This window comes from Schistocerca piceifrons, chromosome 6 (assembly GCF_021461385.2).
Source record: "Schistocerca piceifrons isolate TAMUIC-IGC-003096 chromosome 6, iqSchPice1.1, whole genome shotgun sequence".
In the NCBI taxonomy this organism is placed as follows: domain Eukaryota; kingdom Metazoa; phylum Arthropoda; class Insecta; order Orthoptera; family Acrididae; genus Schistocerca; species Schistocerca piceifrons.
The window spans coordinates 29,592,990-29,612,253 of NC_060143.1; the positions used below are offsets into that span (position 1 = coordinate 29,592,990).

The 19,264-nt window shown below is 38.1% G+C and overlaps 1 protein-coding gene across 1 annotated transcript in view; it reads left to right on the forward strand.

The window, feature by feature from the left end:
- The window catches only part of LOC124802831 (dynein axonemal heavy chain 2), a 1,031,222-nt gene that overhangs the window by 241,483 nt on the left and 770,475 nt on the right, over positions 1 to 19,264 (forward strand). The window contains 1 exon segment of the mRNA XM_047263843.1: positions 8,162 to 8,354. Coding sequence (XP_047119799.1) covers positions 8,162 to 8,354 — 193 coding nt within the window.

A 19,264-nucleotide genomic window follows, 5' to 3' on the forward strand; every position in this document is an offset into this window, starting at 1 on the left:
AGTGGGGGATAAGGTCTGTAACGCAGTACTGATATTAAACAAGCATGTTTAAAAACCTATAAGGCACAGAGGCAACTTTAGAAAAATGGCACAAATGCCGCACTTAAGCAAAATATTCTAGCTGTCAGGGCCTGCTTGTGGCAAAAACACTGTAGAATCATCAGCAAGGCTACGCAGTAGCTTTTGTAGGGAGCACATTGTGCTCATGTAGGAGCGATCTAGATGCTTGTACAACAATAAACTGGTAGCCAAGATCGCAGGAATTCTTTTTATTCCATGATTACCGCTTTTGGTGAAACTAAAGCCACCATCATTGGATCTAAGGACACATACAGGTTACAACATCAAAGAAAACAATGGTGATATTAATAGTTGCCTATAACACACAGGCTTTACAAAATTATCGTAAGGAGCACATAGGCATCCAAGGGAGATGACATTATAAATGTTGACTGTCTCCATCACATACAAGTGCAAGCTAGGTAGTACCACAACTCCGACTGTGTTCTTACACAGTGTAAGCCCGAACAACAGGGACTTATATGCATCGAGAATAGAAAACAGTGCATTGGGAATGGCTAGCCACTAGCCCGAATCTGGATTTGCGTAATAAAATCTAAAAAAGGACAACTGATTGCTGCACTCTATAATTTATAAGCCACATAACAGTCGCTGAGTGCACCCACTTTCTGAATGGAAGGTAACCTGACTCATGGATTTTTTTGAATGGCATTAACTTTTAATTAATGCTGTTGGACCAAAGCATCATTTAAACTTTATTTGATGTTTTTCTACTATCGTAAACGTAAACAATCCAGTACTGTTCCAAATGTTTGGTTGTAAGACTGTGTTTTTGATCACTCAAAACATTTTTATGAGCAGAAAAGGGCCGTTCTACATCAACTGAGGTAACTGGGCAGTATTTGAATTTGCATGCTATGTGGGCACTTATTGTTGAGGAGTTCACTAGAATAATTATATTCATTAACTGAATAGATTCATTCAGTGCCAAACATAAATTTTGAGCTTTTTAATACTTGCAGATATACGGGAAAAATGAGTGCTGATCACAGCAATGTATGTTTTAATACCAGAATCATTAAAGGCTTCTTTGCACTGGCAAACTGCCAAAGCCTCTGCACTCTCAAAGTCATTTACTACCCTCTATTGGCCTCAGAATGTTCATTGTAAAACAAAACAGCTTTGACCTACATACCCCAGCGAGTTACCACTGGTTTGGTAGGTAAAGCCACATTTCGTAGTTTTCTTTGTAGGTCTTGATGCGAGCAGGAGCCTTTAGAAACACTTTCTTTGTGGATGAAATCAGTTTATTCACATTCACAAGTGTGGAACATACTTCTTCAGCAAGGCGATTTACTCCATGAGCAAAGAACATCACATGAATCAAATTGGGATAAAATACTCAGAGGGCTTTTTCGTGCTTTGATCACACAGGGTACAGCATCTGAAATAAACACAAACACCCTTTCATCTGCAGAAGATTGGGAAATATTTTTCTAATACCCTCATTCACAAAACTGCTTTATTTTTTCAAGTTCTTTGCAGGCTACTAAATAGGAAGAAGAAGGCTCTTCTTTTAAAGCACCAACTATTAATTTAGCATGTAATGGCCACAACTGTTTGTAGTTTCATCAAATGGTTCAAATGGCTCTGAGCACTATGGGACTTAACATCTATGGTCATCAGTCCCCTAGAACTTAGAACTACTTAAACCTAACTAACCTAAGGACAGCACACAACACCCAGCCATCACGAGGCAGAGAAAATCCCTGACCCCGCCGGGAATCGAACCCGGGAACCCGGGCGTGGGAAGCGAGAACGCTGCTGCACGACCACGAGATGCGGGCTGTAGTTTCATCAACTGAAATCCAAAAATAATGCTGTCTTTGAGTTCAATACGTATTTCTTCCAGAACATTTACATAAATTGTCATTATGTAATTTTTATGCAATGTTGATTCATCTGATGTCTTTTGATTTAAGCAATATTTGCACAGGAAGCCTTTGAGGATAGAGTTTGTAAGTTTGTAAAAAGGAATATTGCTTGCAATGAATTCTTCACATAGATCCATGTTAAACTGACTTTCTTGGTTACCTTTGGACAAATCCCCGCTAATGCAACTTGCTGTTGACGGGTTGGTGTATTTGAAACTTGTTTTTGCACGAAAGATTTTTCTCGCAAACTCGACAGCATAAAACGGTTCCATCGTATGTAAATGTTCCAGGATTGTCAGCTATCCATGAAATGACATTTCTTCTTTTCGGGCCACATGGCGCACAACACTTCACACACTACACATCATAAACATGTTCACCTGTGCACAAGTAAATAGAAAGATAAACTGAAACAATGGACATGTGATTATAAACTTGCGTAGTTTAATTTGCTTGTTGCCGACATGTACGGTATGACAGTAGGGGGATTAACTGAGGGCGACGGTGCAGGAGCATTGACTCTGTCTGCCTTTTCCTGTTCCTCTTCCTAATGATTTTGCTAGGCAGTGGTCTCTCAGTTAGCGATTGCATGCAGTTCTAGGTTGCGGTCAATCTGTGAGACATCAAAACTAGATCGAGCTAGAGACCGCCTGTCTAAATTTTTAAAATATTCTAAACATAGAGTGAAAATATGCATCGTCACTAGTTTTTTAGTCTCTATTTATAACATATGCATTGAAATGACAAATTTATGTAAAAGAAGTGAAAGGAACCACAGGCACACATTGAAATTAAATTTATTGCAGTACGACCCCTGTAATCTGTTACATTTGGGACTGGGGTATGGATCGGGATGCAAAAAAGGCCAGATTATCAAAAAGTACAGAATAGCACAGATGTATGTAAAAAAAAAACCTCTGAACTCAAAAATGGCTACTTTACACATGTTTATTGATCTCTACAGTAAAAACATTGCAATAAACCACACAAAAGTTGTCATTTTTACATATTGCTAATGACCAATGCTGTACAGTATGTATTTACTGTACTATACTGTATGTACAGGACATATGTGAAGTAGTGTAAAAATTGAAGGTAGCCTAAATGCTAGTAAAAAAAATACTGTGAAGAAAGTCAGTTATAAATTTTTGTGTAGGTGAAATTCTGTACTTAGCTGCAGAGTTTCTCCATTTCTTGATCCACAAAATGTCCATAAGTGTTGCAGCTGAGTTCTGCTAGATGTGCTGAAGGGCAATATCAGAAGCATTCTTGGCATTAGTGTGTGAAATTCGAGTAGGGGATTTATCAACACAACTCTCTGAGTCCTCATTCACAGTTTCTTCACCATTTTTTTTTCCAAAATAGTGGCAATGATCTGCTTATCACTGAGTTCTTCACTGGTTTCATAGTCTTTGTCACGTTGTCCAATCCAACCCTCAATTTCAGTGGCAGGGACATTTGGTTGTTCAGTTGGACAGTTTGTAGATCCATAATAATGTCCTGTGTGTTGTTGTATTGTTCGCCTTTGATATGGTCACTTTCAGGCTTACATCAAGATTTTCGCAGCTTGTCAGGTTTTAGTTCCTCCCATGATTCAGCAGTCGTGTAGATAGCATCTTTGACATTAAGGGATATCATAGCTACAAGTATGTTAGAACTTCTTGGGACATTTTTTGAATTGAGCTGATGTACTATCTGCAATACCACCTCTTTAGCCATTCTATCACTCCCTCATCCATTGGTTGAATAAATGATATGCTATTTGGTGGAAGGAAGATAGCCTTTATGTCCCCTTTCACTAAATCATCTTCAGATGGATGTGATGATACGTTATTTAACAGCAATAGAGTATGAACAGGAATCTTTTTAGTTTCAAGTCTTTTTGAACAGCTGGAACAAACTTCCAGTCAGTCCAACATTGCAGTCCATCCAAACAAATTTTGAATGTGGTAATAAGCCAACAAGACACATAAGTTAGTAATGTTTTTGAATGCCCTAGGATTCATAATGTGTACCACCAACGTAGCCATGATTTCATTTGATGCAGCAAGCGTTTTGTTTGGCAGCATTTTCATGGTTTAGACTTGTCTCACCTGTGTTATGGACTTGGCAAAGTAACAGTTTATTTTCTTTGACAGTTTTGTGAAATTTCACAGAAAAGTCTGCAAAAGCAGAGTTACTAAATCCCGCTTTTCGAAATTCTTTCACTAAAGAAGACAAAGTAGATATTCTAGAATTTGAATCAAGAATAGCTGCCAATATGTAAGTAACTTAGAAGTAGATATCCTTGGAGTTGAGAAGCAACTTAAATCACTTAATAAAAGCAAGTCTTCTAGTTCAGACTGTATACCAATTAGGTTCCTTTCAAAGTATGCTGATGCAGTAGCCCCTTATGTAACAATCATATACATCCGCTCACTCAATGAAAGATCCGTACCCAAAAACGGGAAAGCTGCAAAGGTTACACCAATATTCAAGAAAGATATTAGGACTGATCCACTAAGTTACAGGCCCATATCATTCACATTGATATGCAGCAGGATTTTGGAACTTATATTGTTCTGAATGTCATGAATTAACTCAAAGAGAGCGGTCTGTTGGCACACAGTCATCTTGGATTTAGAAAACATTGTTCTTGTGAAACACAACTAGCTCTTTACACACACGAAGTGTTGAGTGCTATTGACAAAGTATTTCAAATTGATTCCATATTTCTAGTTTTCCAAAAGGCTTTTGACTCTGTACCACACAAGTGGCTTGTGGTGAAATTGCATGCATATGGAATATCATCTCAGTTATGTGACTGGATTCATGATTTCCTGTCAGAGAGGTCACAGTTCATAGTAATTGATGGAAAGTCATCAAGTAAATCAGAAATGATTTCTGGGGTTTCCCAAGGTAGTGTTATAGGGTCTCTGCTGTTCTTTATCTATATAAATGATTTAGGAGACAATCTGAGCAGCTGTTAGGTTGTTTGCAGATGACGCTGCACTTATCGTCTAGTAAACTTATCGGAAGATCAAAAGAAATTGCAAAACAATTTAGAAAATATATCTGAATGGTGCAAAAATTGGCAGTTGACCCTAATAAATGAAAAGGCTGAGGTCATCCACATGAGTGCTAAAACAAATCCGTTAAACTTTGGTTACATGATAAATCACTCTAATTACGGCTGCAAATTCAATTAAACACCTAGGAATACAATTAAAAACAATTTAAATTGGAAAGAACATGTAGAAAATGTTGTGGGGAAGGCAAACCAAAGACTGCATTTTATTAGCAGAACACTTAGAAAATATCTGAGATCTACTAAAGAGACTGCCTACACTACAGTCATCTATCCTCTTTTAGAGTACTGCTGCATGGTCTAGGTTTAAAGGAGTATATTGAGAAAGTTCAGAGAAGAGCAGCACATTTTTTATTATCGTAAGAAAGGGGAGAGAGTATCATGGGAGAATTTGGTATGGACATCATTAAAACAAAGACATTTTTCATTGTTGTGGAATCTTCTCAAGAAATTTTAACCATCACTTTCTCATCCAGATGTGAAAATATTTTGTTGAGGCCGACCTACATAGGAAGAAACAATAATCATGATAAAATAAAGGAAAGCAGAGCTCACACAGAAAGATATAGGTGTTTGTTTTTTCTGTGGGCTATTCGAGAGTTGAATAATAGAGAATTGTTGTGAAGGTGGTTCGATGAACCCTCTGCCATTTAGAGTTGAATAATAGAGAATTGTTGTGAAGGTGGTTCGATGAACCCTCTGCCATGGACTTGATTTGCAGAGTATCCCTGTAGATGTATATATATAGATGAGAAAAGTCCTTAGCCATCTTGGAATCAGCAGATGGTTTTTCACCAGGAATTGGAATGCCAAGACGGGATTTTCAGCAATGAATGCAGCCTCAAAAGCTGTGAACTGACTTCTGGCTCCCAGTTTTTTGTGCATATGTATTGCCTTTTCTTTTATAGTGGGCCCAGATATTGGGGTATGTTCCTTCTTTCCTGATGGAATCATATCCACAATGTGTTGTCAAGCAGTTCAAGTTTGGGCTTTTTCAATGTTTTGTGATTATTAAGAGTGTTTTTGCCGCCTGTCATCACTGTACATGTCTTCCTAATTTATTCTCCGATCTTTTATTGTTGTATCGCCTACATTGAGTTTCTTAACAATTTTTTGGATTGATTCCCCTTTGTCTTGTCTTTATGACACTGCTCAATAGTACAATGTCATAAAACAACCAAGAAGTAAGAACTAAAAATTTCATAGTGCAGTACTGTACAAAATAAACAGACAACATCATAAATGATACAAGAGATGACGGAGCACTAAAACAGGCAAGTGACAAGAACTATTACTTGTAAACAACAATACAGTAAACAGAATGCTACAACGGATAGTGAGTCACCACCACAAAAATTGGAGCAAGTTCAGCTTGAGCATGGTTGGATGAACTAGGGCAGCGGATCAGCTGAGGGTGGACAAGAGGGTTCTACGTAATGTCTTTTGTAGTGGTATATTAATATATTTGTTAGTAAATACAACAAGTGTTAATATGCCCAAGTCTTGCCAACGTCGTGCTGGTCATTCATCTTGATAGATGATGCTCAGTGTCTAATGGGTTGGTATGGAGGAGATTTGTTTTTAAAAGAAATGTACAGTGTATGCTGCAATGGGTCGTTTACTAGCACATCAGAAACATGGAAACACGTTTATAAATAGATATTTCATTTTGTCTGTCAAAAGTCCTCATTTTGCTTTACCAGTGTCAGCTATTTGATACTGGAGGTGTTTTGTACTAATACTAAATATAATGGAATAATGGCTACATAAATGAATATGCAGTTTTCATTGAGAAATTCCAGGGGCAATACCTTTCCATGGCTGCCAGCTATTACAGTTTGTAATTGTTGTGGATTTAGCATCGTAATTAGGGAGTTATGGGAAGTTACTAAAAATTATGGAAATAGACATTTTACAATTGTGTTAAGAACATCAGAAAAATTATAATTTACATTTCACTAATCATATGCTAAAAATTACTCTTACAGTTGTCTGCAACTCGCTTGGAAATAAATATTATGCAAATACTGTACATGGTTGTACATGAGGTCCCAGTAAAGCCACTTGTCATTGTAATGTCAGTGATTTCGTAGCTAACTTTGAACTGCTGCCTCATTTGTGTCTTTTTTATTGTCAATTAGTGTACTTCGTTGCAAGATTTGAGCATCCATTTTTACCATAAACAGAAATGTCTCTTCCAAAATTGAGCAGGACTGCAACTTACATGACAAACCATTGCTCTCATTGTTAGAATGTGGTTTATTATGTCAGTTTTAGCATCATAAAGCTGGGAGCAAAGCTGGGAGCAAAGCTGGGAGCCAGTGAGTACACTCTCCCTTACCATGTGGAGTCTGACCTGGGACAGTGAACATTGTGGAGAAGTCCTGCTCCATGAGGCACTGTTGGAACAGTCCGAGCTAATGGTTTACGAGATTTGAATTGAAAACTATTACACATTTGTAAAACCCTGAAGAAGGAATGTTTCATTAATTTGGTGAACCTAACATACCTGATTAATTAATCTAATTGCCTTGCAGTAGGTAACAAACCATTTATATCACCAGTGGATGCAAACAAATAACTGAATATTGTGCTCATTCATGAGTTACATCCTCTTAACGAACTATTCTCTTTACAGATTACGTTTACAGTTTCTTCTTGGATATTACTGCTGATTTTGGCTATATTGTTGCTTGATGTGTGTCTTTTTTTATATTTTGGTCCACACTTTTGAAAAGTGATGCTTGAATGGGTTGATGTGGAGAAATTTGGTGGTGGTGATCAGGAGAGCAGTCAAGGTGAGGAAGAGGAGGACAAAGAGGAGTGGGGGAGTGTCAGCAGCAGGAAAGAGACAGTGACAGCATAAATACCTTTTTTACAATAAAAAACCTTTTGCCAGTCTTAAAATTCAGGCTACCATGGTCAGTAACTCATTATTTGGCGTATTTTTCTCACATAGGTTGTGCAGAAATCCACAGATTTCTGGATGGATGTATTTGATGACTTACAGACATAATGTATTTGTTCTTTCTAATGTAAGTGCCCCATCTCATTTTGAGCACTTCTTTGCAACTAACAGTTTCTTAGCTTAGTGACATTGTTTAAAACAAATTTTACTGTTAATTGTATTTTATTGCAGATTACCTTTGATCCTTCAGTTAACAGTATATCTCGTTTGTTTAAAAATGTCTTGAGAAGTTTGGTGGACAGCTTGGCATGTTTTCTACGCTTATATGAGAAATGGAATATTACCTGCCAAGACAAACTTCCATATCATGTTGTTATACAGCAGAATGAAGAGTGTCTGAAACTTCAAGCACAACTGAATCAAGGTAAACTCTTTTACATAAGGTATAATAGATAAATAAGATAGGATCTGGAGAATCAAATAATTGGGGCAGAACCAATAGATATAGTATATTGATTCTAAGCACAGATAATATCAAATTCTAAGTCCTTAACATGAGTGAATCTTTCTTCAGGACAATGTGAAAAGATGTTAGAAATACCATCAGTTAATGTAGGAAGGAAAGAAACCACCCTGAACAACTTTTCTAGAGAGAAGGACATGACATATACACAACATGTCAAAATTATTTCTTATTGTTATTAACTATGTGTTGCTGGATGATGTGTTTTTAAGTGGATAGAGTGCATATCAGAGTCTCTGCAGACTGTATTCAACATTTGTCTTCTCTGGTCTTCTACTAATGTTACATAGCAGGTACTGAGAAATTTCAAAGTATTGAGATAAAGAAATACTATGAACCTGGTGTTTAGCTCGTAATGAATAATATTTTACTGAGATCGTATAACATATACTCATTATTCGTCTGGTGATGGTACAGGAGACATATCATACATATAATTCCTTGTATAAAATTATAGGTAATGAGATGGAACAATAAACTAAAATTAGTATTTTTTTTCTGAGAAGTAAGAGTTACAATTATTATAATAAAACTAATGAACTTAAGTTATCAGTTTATCCTCAACAAACTCTTCCACCAGGTATTAAGAGTTCTCCATTGGAGTATCATGCAGTTTCTTTTCTTTTGACCCAACCACAAGTTCAGAGTTCTTGTGTGATATGTGATTTATTCATCTCATTATGCTCAATTTTCAAATCATTTGATTTGATGTACAGGAGACATGTCAAGGCATACAAAAATAAACTTATTTTCTATTTTTTAAGAGAAATACAAAAGTTTACATTATATTTTACATTTCTAAGTTACAGCTACACAAGTAAATAAAATAATACATGTAATACAATCCCTGTGCTCAGACTGTGAAGCTATCCTCAATGAATTCTTCGACAGAATAATAACACTTTTCCACCAGAAGATTAAAGAGCAATCTTTTCAGTGAACCAAGCTCCCTCTTAAATATATTACTGCCTTTTATTTTACTGAAAATTTTTAACCCCATATACTCTGGCATTTGGGCATAAAGTTTTGAACAATATGTTGGAAGCTTTAAATTATCTCTGTGGCGAGTGCTGTAGTTGTGGTCAAAATGGAAAGTGTGTAGTGTATGTTGATTTTTGTATAAGAACACCACCTCCTCATATATGTAAAGTGTGGGGGTAGATAGTATTTTTAAATTCTTTAACTGTGGTCGACAGGATTCCCGTGTTTTTGCAACACACATGTTTCTTATTACTTTCTTTTGTAATACTATGAGCCAAGTGACATTTACTGAATTTCTCCAGAAGATTATGCCATAATGAATAACTTACTCAAAGTAGTAGTGATTAACTACCTTTTTGGTATCCATGTTTGTGGCACCTGACAAAATACACATTGTAAATGCCAAGCTGTTCAGTTTATTTGCTAAGTAATCTATGTGTACCTTCCAATTAAAATTTTTATTAAGATTTAGGCCTAAGAACATCACATGGTTTGCTTCTGTGATATCCTGATCATTACAAGTTATCTTTTTTTCAGTCCTTCCTACTGATTTAGCTTCAAATTGCATCATTTTGGTTTTAGTTACATTTAGTTTTAGTCCGTTTTGATGGAACCAAGATTCGAGTTTTTCTAAAGTATTTTTGGCTTTTTCTGGAATACTTTCAGATAACTTATTTTCAATTAGAACTGACGTATCATCAGCAAATAAGACTGAATGAACATCAATAGCAAGTGGTAGGTCATTTATGTAAAAAAGAAACAGATAGGGACCCGATATCGAACCTTGTGGGACTCCTTGGGGAACTGTTTTCCAGTCTGAGGAATAAGTGGTTCCATTTGAAGTTAAAATTACTCTTTGTTTCCTATTTGACAGGTAAGAGCTAAACCGTTTTAAAGCAGTGTCCCCGATTCCATACATCTGTAATTTGTGGAGGAGTAATGCATGGTTCACTGAATTGAAAACTTTAGTTAGTTCACAGAATATTCCCGTGACCTTTTTACCCTTATCTAACGTGGGGCATATTTTTTGGATAAACTCATTTATAGCATTCACAGTGCTCTTACCATGTTGGAATCCAAATTGGTTTTTAAAAATTATATCATTTACAGTAAGAAATTTATTAATTTGTTTTGCTGCAATCTTTTCAAACACTTTAGAGAAGACTGGCAAAAGAGAGATAGGGTGGTAATTTCCCATATCTTCTGTTGATCCTTGTTTGAATAGAGGTTTGATATCAGCATATTTCAATACATTTGAATGGCATCCCTGTTCAAAAGATTGATTCTAAATAATTGTCAATGGTTGAGAAATAATATCGTTCACACACTTGATTACAGATGTGGTTATTTCATCCCATCCATGTGAGGTTTTGTTTTTTAGAGGAAATATTTCCTTTTCCACGTCCCTTTGGGTGATTTTTTCAAATTGTTTAAAAGATGTGTTCTGGCTGTTTTCCAAATTTGTGATGCCTTGATAGAATGTCATATCCACATCTGATCGTACTACATTTAAGAAGAATGCATTGAAACAATCTGACATCTGAACAGGTTTTACTATAATTTAATTTTCACATCTAATTTTCAAAATCTCATGAATTTTTACTTTGGCTCCTAATTCAGACTGAGCAACTGACCACACTGCGTTTGTCTTATTTTTGTGTTCTTGTATGAATTTATCATTTGCCATTTTTTTAGCTGCCGCTACAACTTTCCTAAATACAGCGTTATCCTGTTCGACATAAGTAACAAAATCCGGATTTCTGATTGATTTTAACTTATTGTGGAACTCTCTCTTTCTGGCACCAGATATTTTAATTCCTGTTGTAATCCATTTGGGTTTACCATTTACTTTCTTTTGCTTAGATCTACGAGGAATTGATTCATTAAATTCCTCTAAGAAACAATTTAAGAATTTGTCATAGTTTATCGAGCTTGAACTATTGTTAGTCTGTTGAAGATTTTCACTTCCATGTATTGGTGAATCTTAGCATATAATTTTAGTAGATGAAAGGGAAGCATAAAATCATCTTTATATCTTGTACTATATAAATGATTTTCCATGAATAATTTTACATTGCTGTATAGCTCTATCTCTTTCTCTAGCAGTAGTACACACATTCCTACACGCAACCACACGGACAAAAAAGCACTCTCCCTTGACCATGACAGTCGTAGATTTGTGTGGAGAAGGCTGTTGAAAGTTTCAGATTTTTAAAAAAATAATAGGAAGTGTGATTCCCTTGTTACACAGCAGCATGTTTCAATAACTGTTTGCTGGAACCTCAGCATACATGACAAATTACTAAACTTATAACCTCAGTATACATGACAAATTACTAAACTTATACCTGAATAATTTTGTTTTCCAGTTATAGCTTCTGAGTTTAGGAAGGGCTGTCATGATTTAGCAGCAAAGCTAGAAAGCTACTAAATAAAACCTGCCAGCTCTTTAGTGTCATTACAAAAAGTATTCAATTACTTCACTTATGCCATTGTGTACCTCACATTGAGGCATGTAATCATTTGTTTTCCATATTGTAAGAATGAAGGAGTATTTTAGTAGGAATCTTATTTCTAATTGTTATTGGGATTTGCAGTAGATGATGTTGACTATCTGTGTACCAGATATGGCAGTTCCCTTCCATATCCAACTCCATAATGAGTCTGACATTGAGATACACTGAGTATAGAAATTGTAGCAAAATCTCTCATGCTGTGTGAGATATAATATGTAGAATATGATATGAGTTCACTCCTATCTTTATTGTAGTGGCTACAGTTAATTACCTCAGTTGTATTGCTACTCTGACCAGAGATTGTGTTCATTCTGTCAGTAGGTTTCTTCATTGCTTTAAACAAATATATGTTCATCTAATGATTTTAATGACGTTTCGCCAGCGCGAGTGGCTGGCATTGTCAAAGCTTCACCCTCCATTGCCGGTGGTGATCTGGAGCCAAGCTCGTGGCCGCAGACTATATGTACCTAGTGCGCCAACATCCGAGGGCTTCTCTGTGGTCATTTCCGGTGCGGTTCTCCTCTTGCTACCTGCAACGGTCGTTCACTGCAGTACGGGAAGCCAGGATCTGGTTACCTTAAGGCTTTCCTCTTTCTTGTTGAAACTGTTCGCGTGTTTATGTATTTCTACAGCTTCTCTGAACAAGCACGTGTGATAGTGCTTCTCTACAGTCAGAACTTCCTTGTCGGTGAATTATATTACATGGTTGGTCTTACTCAGTGCGTGCTCTGCCACGGCTGATTTCTCCACCTGCCCCAACCTGCAATGTCGCTTATGCTCTTTGATCCTGGAGTTAATTGATTTGTCCAGTCATTCCGACATAAACTTTCCCACGTGTGCATGGTATACGGTATATTCCCAACATTGCCAGTAGGTCCCTTTTCTCCTTCACCGATCTAAGACACTCTTTGATCTTCCTTGTCAGTTTGAAAATCGTCTTTATGCCATGTTTGTGCAATATACGGCTGATTCTGTCCGTCACTCTGGGAATCTATGACAGGAAGGCCGTATCCGACATTTCTTTTTCTGATTCCTTACTTCGCCGAGTGTTTGGCTTTGTTATACTTCTAATATAATTTATGGAGTACCCATTGCCCCTCAGAACACTTTCCAGGTGTTGCATTTCTCGTCTGAGGTGCTGCGGCTCACATATTTGTCCTGTCAGGTACGGCCTTTCTGCCATACATTCCCAGAGTGACGGACAGAATCGGCCATATATTGCACAGAGAACCATGAACCATGGACCTTGCCGTTGGTGGGGAGGCTTGCGTGCGTCAGCGATACAGATGGCCGTACCGTAGGTGCAACCACAACGGAGGGGTATCTGTTGAGAGGCCAGACAAAGATGTGGTTCCTGAAGAGGGTCAGCAGCCTTTTCAGTAGTTGCAGGGGCAACAGTCTGGATGACTGACTGATCTGGCCTTGTAACATTAACCAAAACGGCCTTGCTGTACTGGTACTGCGAACGGCTGAAAGCAAGGGGAAACTACAGCCGTAATTTTTCCCGAGGACATGCAGCTTTACTGTATGATTAAATGATGATGGCGTCCTCTTGGGTAAAATATTCCGGAGGTAAAATAGTCCCCCATTCGGATCTCCGGGTGGGGACTACTCAAGAGGACGTCGTTATCAGGAGAAAGAAAACTGGCGTTCTACGGATCGGAGCGTGGAATGTCAGATCCCTTAATCGGGCAGGTAGGTTAGAAAATTTAAAATGGGAAATGGATAGGTTAAAGTTAGATATAGTGGGAATTAGTGAAGTTTGGTGGCAGGAGGAACAAGACTTTTGGTCAGGTGATTACAGGGTTATAAATACAAAATCAAATAGGGGTAATGCAGGAGTAGGTGTAATAATGAATAAAAAAATAGGAGTGCGGGTTAGCTACTACAAACAGCATAGTGAACACATTATTGTGGCCAAGATAGACACAAAGCCCATGCCTACTACAGTAGTACAAGTTTATATGCCAACTAGCTCTGCAGATGATGAAGAAATAGATGAAATGTATGACGAGATAAAAGAAATTATTCAGGTAGTGAAGGGAGACGAAAATTTAATAGTCATGGGTGACTGGAATTCATCAGTAGGAAAAGGGAGAGAAGGAAACATAGTAGGAGAATATGGATTGGGGGGAAGAAATGAAAGAGGAAGCCGCCTTGTAGAATTTTGCACAGTGCATAACTTAATCATAGCTAACACCTGGTTCAAGAATCATAAAAGAAGGTTGTATACCTGGAAGAATCCTGGAGATACTAAAAGGTATCAGATAGATTATATAATGGTAAGACAGAGATTTAGGAACCAGGTTTTAAATTGTAAGGCATTTCGAGGGGCAGATGTGGATTCTGACCACAATCTATTGGTTATGAACTGCAGATTGAAACTGAAGAAACTGCAAAAAGGTGGGAGTTTAAGGAGATGGGACCTGGATAAACTGAAAGAACCAGAGGTTGTAGAGAGTTTCAGGGAGAGCATAAGGGAACAATTGACAGGAATGGGGGAAGGAAATACAGTAGAAGAAGAATGGGTAGCTCTGAGGGATGAAGTTGTGAAGGCAGCAGACGATCGAGTAGGTAAAAAGACGAGGGCTAATAGAAATCCGTGGGTAACAGAAGAAATATTGAATTTAATTGATGAAAGGAGAAAATATAAAAATGCAGTAAATGAAGCAGGCAAAAAGGAATACAAACGTCTCAAAAATGAGATCGACAGGAAGTGCAAAATGGCTAAGCAGGGATGGCTAGAGGACAAATGTAAGGATGTAGAGGCTTATCTCACTAGGGGTAAGATAGATACGGCCTACAGGAAAATTAAAGAGACCTTTGGAGAGAAGAGAACCACTTGTATGAATATCAAGAGCTCAGATGGCAACCCAGTTCTAAGCAAAGAAGGGTAGGCAGAAAGGTGGAAGGAGTATATAGAGGGTTTACACAAGGGCGATGCACTTGAGGACAATATTATGGAAATGGAAGAGGATGTAGATGAAGACGAAATGGGAGATAAGTTACTGCGTGAAGAGTTTGACAGGGCACTGAAAGACCTGAGTCGAAACAAGGCCCCGGGAGTAGACAACATTCCATTAGAACTACTGATGGCCTTGGGAGAGCCAGTCATGACAAAACTCTACCATCTGGTGAGCAAGATGTATGAGACAGGCGAAATACCCTCAGACTTCAAGAAGAATATAATAATTCCAATCCCAAAGAAAGCAGGTGTTGACAGATGTGAAAATTACCGAACTATCAGTTTAATAAGTCACAGCTGCAAAATACTAACGTGAATTCTTTACAGACGAATGGAAAAACTGGTGGAAGCGGACCTCGAGGAAGATCAGTTTGGATTCCGTAGAAATTTTGGAACACGTGAGGCAATACTAACCTTACGACTTATCTTAGAAGAAAGATTAAGAAAAGGCAAACCTATGTTTCTAGCATTTGTAGACTTAGAGAAAGCTTTTGACAATGTTAACTGGTATACTCTCTTTCAAATTCTGAAGGTGGCAGGTGTAAAATACAGGGAGCGAAAGGCTATTTACAATTTGTACAGAAACCAGATGGCAGTTATAAGAGTCGAGGGGCATGAAAGGGAAGCAGTGGTTGGGAAAGGAGTGAGACAGGGTTGTAGCCTCTCCCCGATGTTATTCAATCTGTATATTGAGCAAGCAGTAAAGGAAACAAAAGAAAAATTCGGAGTAGGTATTAAAATTCATGGAGACGAAGTAAAAACTTTGAGGTTCGCCGATGACATTGTAATTCTGTCAGAGACAGCAAAGGACTTGGAAGAGCAGTTGAACGGAATGGACAGTGTCTTGAAAGGAGGATATAAGATGAACATCAACAAAAGCAAAACGAGGATAATGGAATGTAGTCAAATTAAATCGGGTGATGCTGAGGGAATTAGATTAGGAAATGAGACACTTAAACTAGTAAAGGAGTTATGCTATTTAGGGAGTAAAATAACTGATGATGGTCGAAGTAGAGAGGATATAAAATGTAGACTGGCAATGGCAAGGAAATCGTTTCTGAAGAAGAGAAATTTGTTAACATCGAGTATAGATTTAAATGTCAGGAAGTCGTTTCTGAAAGTATTTGTATGGAGTGTAGCCATGTATGGAAGTGAAACATGGATGATAACTAGTTTGGACAAGAAGAGAATAGAAGCTTTCGAAATGTGGTGCTAGAGAAGAATGCTGAAGATAAGGTGGGTAGATCACATAACTAATGAGGAGGTATTGAATAGGATTGGGGAGAAGAGAAGTTTGTGGCACAACTTGACTAGAAGAAGGGATCGGTTGGTAGGACATGTTTTGAGGCATCAAGGGATCACAAATTTAGCATTGGAGGGCAGTGTGGAGGGTAAAAATCGTAGAGGGAGACCAAGAGATGAATACACTAAGCAGATTCAGAAGGATGTAGGTTGCTTTAAGTACTGGGAGATGAAGAAGCTTGCACAGGATAGAGTAGCATGGAGAGCTGCATCAAACCAGTCTCAGGACTGAAGACCACAACAACAACAACAACATGGTGTTAAGTCAATTTTCAAACTGACGAGGAAGTTCAAAGAGTGTCTTAGATCGGCAGAGGAGAAAAGTGACCCACTTGCAATGTCGGGAATATACCATATACCATGCACATGCGGAAAAGTTTATGTCGGAATGACTGGACGATCAATTAACACCAGGATCAAAAAGCATAAGCGACATTGCAGGTTGGGGCAGGTGGAGAAATCGACCATGGCAGAGCACGCACTGAGTGAGACCAGCCACATAATAAAATTTGCCGACACGGAAGTTCTGGCTGTTTATTTTTGTAGCACTATCACACGTGTTTGTTCAGAGAAGCTGTAGAAATACAAAAACATGAGAACAGTTTCAACAAGAAAGAGGAAAGCCTTAAGGTAAACGGATCCTGGCTTCCCGTACTGCAGCGAACGATTGTCGCAGGTAGCAAGAGGAGAACCGTACCGGAAATGACTGCGGAGAAGCCCTTGGACATTGGTGCGCCAGGTATATATAGTCTGCGGCCGCGAGCTTGGCTCCAGTTCACCATGGCAATGGAGGGTGAAACTTTGACAATGACAGCCACTCGTGCTGCTGAAACGTCAGTAAAATTATTAGATGAACGTCGGCCGAAGAACCCGAGACAGAAGCCAATAGGCAGTTTGTCAACAAGTGGCCACGAAAGCCTTAACAATTTTGTATTTTCCCTTTGATGGGGACTCCTGGAATGAGGGCAGCATAGCCATGGGCAGTCTTCTCACATGAAAATTCTATGTGTATGCATTGCTCTGAAGAGGAAACATGGAAATCACTAAGGAAAATTGTCAGAATGTAAATAACCAGCATTGCATACCAGTATGTAAGTGCATGTGTGTGTTTATTTTTAGCTTGTGTAGAATGTCTTCAAAAACCTAGCAAAGTTTTTATTCTATTTGGGGTGTGTGTGCCTGTCGGCAACTTAGCACATCTACCATTCAACAAGTGAAAACACTGAAATCAGCCGATCCCCCCGCCCCTTGCCCAATATTTTTATTATTCAGGGAGCACAAAAACAATTTGGCCACACATGAAAACAAATTAGAGGATTTCCTGTAATACCTATATTCACTAAATTCTTCTGTTCACTATGGAATCATAAATGGATGTGGACTGCCATTTCTACCCACAAGCAGTCAACACCTTCCAGTTAGTGACGTGGTATACTCAGCCTGTTGGTACATGGAGTTCATACTTTGTCGGATGGTGAAAATTTAATGACCAAATTGGAACCGCTGAAAACAGCATTCTGTGGGAAGGGATATATCAGTCAGCAGATCTGCTGTGCGCAGTTGGACACACATTTGAGAAAGAGGTTGAAAAACCATGAGTGACACACTTTCTGGGGAATTCTATGGATTCTTGACTGAGTGGAAGTCAGTTTGTTATATTTATTTTAAACTCATACGTACTTGAATGATCTGTATTAGAGATGGAGTACTGCTTTCTTCCTCTAATATCTTAAAGTTAAACATCTTTGTCCTTTGTGTAGTTTGTGGGAAGATAAGAGTCTAATCTGGAGTTCAAATTGTGGAGCAACTTAAATTTCTCGTATTTTAAAAGCGTTCCTCACAGTTGATGCCCAATGGAGTGTGAGGCAGAAAAGTTCAGGACTAGGAGAATCTGAAGAGCTAACATTTAGATGAGAGTTAAGAACTTACGGATCCTCCAAATTACACTTTCTTCTGCAAAAGCAAGGTTGTTACTCACCATATAGCGAAGATGCTGAGTTGCAAAATGGCCTCAATTGCCTGAGACTGCAGTCATGTGTGTGAGTTGTGTTTGCGTGAATGTGTATGAGTGTGCCTGTCATCTAATTTTGACGAAGGCCTTACTGGCTGAAAGCTATATTTGTGACAGTCTTTCTATTGTGCCTATCTGCAACTCAGCATCTCTGCTTTATGGTGAGTAGCAACCTTCCTTTTCATAATAGTGTTACATTCCATCCTGGATTTGCCATTTTTGATTTCTTGTACAAAAGTAAGTTAAGGAATAATTATCACACTGCAGTATTGTGTATGGCTATTTTGTTTTGGTATGCTATTGTCTTTTTCATTACTATAAATCAGTGTTTGAAAAGGTGTTAACAAATACCGCTGTCAATCACAAAATTTGTTGACTTTTTAAATTGTTTAATTAGCAACACATTTCAAGGTTAGAATTCATCATCAGGCTACTGCGACTATATAAAAGTGTTTAACACAAGTGCATAAAAATATAAAAGTTTCTTTGCGTAGACTTGGCATGTGCTGTGATCATCCTGTGGAGAACAAGAAGGATAACCTACCAACAGACAATGTCTCTTTGTTGGTCTGCTGTTCATATGAAAATTTTTTTAAAATACTCACTCCTTTTGTTCTTGTGGGAGGATAGTCACAAGAAAATGAACAGCAGACCAGCATACAAAGAGATGCCTTTTATGAAGTTATGGATACAAAATAGAAACCAATGGAAAACCAAAGAATAAACAAAACTAGCAGTTGTGCCAACAATGAATAACATGCATTTCAACATCTCAGACTCTGAACACTTTGCATCATGATATTTTTCACTGTCACTGCAGCATTCCCCTCCACCATTCATTGTAGCATCAGTTGAATTGCAAATGACAATGGTGCAACAACTTGCTTTGTTTCAATCATTGATGCGTCACCGGCATCATTGCTTGACAGTGGTTGCGGTGCACCAGTGCTGGGATGTGGAGTTGGCAATAGGGCTGACATGTCCATGTTGGATTGTCCAGGTGCTTTGCCCAAACTGGTGGAGGTAGTGGAGTAAA